Consider the following 4,469-nt stretch of genomic DNA (forward strand, 5'->3'; position numbering starts at 1 on the left):
AGCGCGCGGGGGCTCCGGCCGACGGCCGCCAGCACCCCCCGGACCCGCACAGCACCCACCGCATGAAGACCGAGACCAAAGCTGCCAAGACCTTGTGCATCATCATGGGCTGCTTCTGCCTCTGCTGGGCTCCCTTCTTTGTCACCAACATCGTGGACCCCTTCATAAACTACACGGTGCCAGGGAAGCTGTGGACGGCTTTCCTGTGGCTGGGCTATATCAATTCAGGGTTGAACCCTTTCCTCTACGCCTTCCTGAACAAGTCCTTCAGACGTGCCTTCCTCATCATCCTGTGCTGCGGTGACGAGCGCTACCGAAGGCCTTCCATCCTGGGGCAGACCGTGCCCTGTTCCACCACCACCATAAACGGATCCACGCACGTGCTAAGGTGAGTGTTTCTTGGGGGCTGCACAATTCCTGAAGGCGCTAGAGGAATGGACTTTAGGAAAAAGGTTTTTTACTCTAAGGGTGGTGAGTCGCTGGCACAGGTTGCCCAGGGATATGGTGGATGCCCCAACCCTGGTGGTATTCAAGGCCAGGCTGGATGAGCCTTGAGCAACCTGATCTAGTGAGGAGGTGTCTCAGTCCAGGGCAGGGAGGGTTGGGACTAGGTGATCTGTAAGGTCCATTCCAACCCTTAAAGTCTATGATTCTTTAGAGTGTTTCTACAGGATTGGGTTTGCTTTGAAATATCTTGGTTGATTCAGTCTTTGCAAGTGGAGAGGGCAAGAGAAATCCTTAGGGTGCTTGGACAACTTGAGTTTGTAGCTAACAGGTATTTCCTGGCATGTGCAGTTTCTCCAGAGGTGTGGTCAGGAATGAACAAGGGACTTGGTAGCTGTAATGATGTTCAGAGCTGAACCTACCCAGAGACTAAATGAGACACAGAGCACTTCCTGGCTGGCTCTGATCTGCTGGTTTGCCCCAAGCTCCCTCTGAAGTTTGGGGAAGAGTCCTGAGCTGTGTAATGAATAGAGATGGGGCAGAGCTTGCCACAACCTTGAGACAGACCTCTCAAGCTTTCTAAGTCATGAAGGACATTGCAACATATTTATCTTCTGCTGATTACAAACTGTTTGGTGACCATGGTCCTAGAGCCCTCTGCCTGGGATGGATGTGTGGCTCTGTGCCATGCTCAGCCTGTGTTTCTGTCAGGGAATGATCCAGATGGTCCTCTGTTGTGGTTAGGAGGAGGGGAGAGCTGCTCTCCATCCCACAGTGAGTGGGGTGGTACCCCTGGCTGAGGAGCTGCAGGGCTGGAAATGCATCCCCCAGCAGGGAAGGAGGGTTTTCTCTCCTCTCTGGGTTTCATCAGCTGGTGGGTGAGACACCTTGGACAGGGTGCAAAACATGTTTTGAAGACGTAATGAGCACGAGGAGATAGAACTTGGCTAGATCTGGATCTATGTGTACCATGGGGAAGTGTATTAGAATGAAACATTCAGCTTTGAATGAAGATTTTGATCTTCCTGTTTTCCAGCTTTGCTTTCTGCAAGTGTAGGAATTGCCAGCAGCCCTATTTTTATCCCTGGATATTTCAATCCTGATCTGTACCATCAAAATTCAGGCAGGACACATGCGAATGGTGAATTGAAACCTGCAGGTGTGGCTACAATCTGAAATTCATGCCTGATTCATTTCTCAATGGCTGAGATTGCAATTCACATGTCATAGACAAAGGTTTGTTTCTCTGGTGACAGCACAAACTGCATAATTCATCATAAATATTTGCAATTCATAGTTCTAATAACCTATGGGTTGGAATAGAACTCATTGAAAGGGTTGGGAATCATTCTGGAAAGGGAGTGAATAGGAGGATTTACAATGAACACTCAGCTATCGTTTGGTGAAGATGAGAACAATGACTGCAGTGTTGGCTGAGGGTTTCTGGGGGGCTGGAGATGTGCTCAGGGGCTCTGTGCACCCCCAGACCGAAAGCAAAATGCCAAAGTCATCTGCAAAATGCTGTGTTCCCCTTTAAACGGATTTCCTGCATGTCCTAGGTCACGTGCAGAGCTTTATTCAACCCAACAGCCTCGTGCAGAGCTTTATTCAACCCAACAGCCTCGTGCCTTCATGAGTCACTGAGCTCCTGCACTGCACCAGGGACTGAGAACCCAGAACAGTGAGTTCTTGGGTCAAACGAGTGGTGAGATTTTGCCACAGCAAAGAAGATGACTTTGGACAAAACACATTTGAGCAGTGATCAGAGTAGGCAAACTCTGGGATGTTTGGGTCAAGGAGGTCACTGTGGTGTGTTCCCATTCCCTCTCAGAAGTGCAGTGCTCAGCACAGGACACTGAGTTAGGCTCTTCAGGGGAAGCTCTAGTGAGAGGTTCATTTACTACTCATTTTCTATCACAGAGAGGTGCTCAAAATGTCAGTTTGATCTCTCCAAAGTAAAACACATCAGGATTTTTCTCTTGAAAGAGCCAAGAGAAAAACAGTGGGGAAAAAAAACCACAACTATGAACCTTGGAGGGTAGAAGTTCATTGTCTTCATAACTATACAATCAAATAACCCACAGCACAGCTGGCTGGTTTGGGCTGGCAGAGGGATAATGGGAAGGGACCTGTTTGCTGTCTACAAGTGCTAATGTTAATCTCAGTCAAGAGAGAATTTGGTTTCCACTTCAATTTCATTAGCTGCAAACCTGAAAAGAGATTCTTTACAAATATAGCAGGTGATTAGGCTCAATAACAAGTAAAAAAGAGAGTTTTGTCATTCCTTGGAGGAGCTTTCTTGTGGGTTTTTTTTAATAAGCTTTGCCAATATTTACAATCAATCTTATGTTCCAACTTCCCTGGCATGATTTTACAACTTGGCATCAGCCTTCTCCACAGGAACAGCCTTCTAGAGTAGCATTCACAAATCCTGGGGCTGGAAGTTGTGGAGGATCATGAGCAGGGCACAGAGAGCTATAAATATTCAGGAGGTACATGATAGCTCAAACAGGAGATACAGGCTGAGTCAGGGAGTTCAGGGTGAGATTTGACAATCTGCTGTGCTGGATCCATGAGCAGAGAAACCCTCAGGTCTGGGAATGTAACTGTTCCCCAGCAGCACAAGTTATGGCTGTAATAGAGAGTTGCACATGGCAAAGGCTCAGCTGTGTCTTCTTCTGTGCAGCATCAACCAACCTACAAACTGAAGGATGGGACATGATCCTCTTCTGCACAACCAGCCAGCAATAGGCTCATGGTTGAGGTTGGGTTACACCCAGGGTAGAAGTCAAGATGCTGATTTCTTGTCTCTCAGCTGTTGTGTGTGAAGTCTGGGGTAAGGTTCTTCCTTCCTCCCCTTCCCTGCTTTTCCTTTCCTAGGCATCTGTGCTAGGTTTAAGAGGTGAACAGGAAGATTTGTTGCCTTTTGACTCTTCAGAATTCTTCTTCACCATGGTTAAAGTCTGGGGAAGGAGCAGGAGGTGACCTTGGCTCTCTCCCTGCTCAGCATCACTTTGGCTCCCTGGGCTGTGTGGTCCCAGTGCCTGCACTGCAGTGTGTGGCAGAGGAGGCTGATCCCTCCTCTCACCCCAAACCTCCTCTCCAGTAACCAGGACACAGCACAGAAAATGCCTCACCAGAGCAAACCGAGAACTTGTGATAAGAGAAAAGCTTCTTGTAATTGTCCTGAGTGAAATCAAGATATTTATCTTACTTCCTACAAAGGGAAGAGGGGATTAGGGTTTTAAAATACCACAGTTTCCTTCCATTTTACTGAGATAATCTCCTTCAATATGTCTGTAGGTTGGAAAAAGAGATTAGAGCTAAGCTAAACCTCTTTTTGTTATTTAGCCTAATGCAAGATTCAAGATCAGAACTTCTCTCCTGCATCAGGTTTTTTTTTCTGGTAGGGAAGCTGAGACACTGAAGGGCACCTTGAGCTTGGAAACGCTGCAATATCTACTCTTTTTTGGCTGGTTTTAATTGCATGTCTTGTGCTTTGGATGGCAAAGGCAGTTGATGTGTTGTGGTGGGGCAAGATCCCAGTCAGGGCTTTATTTCTGGCCTGAGATTTACTTCTGCTATTGGTTGCTCTGGTTTATCTCTCCCCATGGAAAGGCTGAGCCCTGGTTTAGTGCCTCCCTGCTTGTGGAATGACCCATATGACTTGGAGCTTTGCAGGAAATCCCTTTCTGCCGGAAACTGTGAGAAATCTGTGCCCCATGGGCTGTCCAGGGAAGCTGAGTTCAGTCCTAACAGCCCAGGAGCTACCTGTGTCCTGCTCAGTCTTTGCATATATCACCGTATATATATCTAATCTAACTTTCCCTCTATAATTTCTCCCCATTACTCCTTGTCTTGTCACTGCAGCTCCTAACACAGATCCCCCTGCAGCTTCCCTGGAGGCTTTCACTCCTGAAATTAGGAGTGCACAGCCCAGAGCAGAGCACTGCTGGCCACAGCACTAATAGCTAATTTTAGTACCTGAATAGACTTATGGATAGTGGTTTGTTATCCACCTACTT

At 47.5% G+C, this 4,469-nt stretch overlaps 1 protein-coding gene across 1 annotated transcript; it reads left to right on the forward strand.

Moving 5' to 3' along the window:
- Positions 1-6: 6 nt before the first annotated feature.
- LOC103799293 (5-hydroxytryptamine receptor 4) lies at positions 7-388 on the forward strand (the record flags this gene model as incomplete). The annotated part of the gene is made up of 1 exon (XM_009071601.1): positions 7-388. A coding segment is annotated over exon 1 (326 nt), but the record flags the coding sequence as incomplete, so codon positions are not given.
- Positions 389-4,469: the final 4,081 nt, after the last annotated feature.

The sequence above is a fragment of the Acanthisitta chloris genome, unplaced genomic scaffold, assembly GCF_000695815.1.
Source record: "Acanthisitta chloris isolate BGI_N310 unplaced genomic scaffold, ASM69581v1 scaffold44633, whole genome shotgun sequence".
NCBI classification, from domain to species: domain Eukaryota; kingdom Metazoa; phylum Chordata; class Aves; order Passeriformes; family Acanthisittidae; genus Acanthisitta; species Acanthisitta chloris.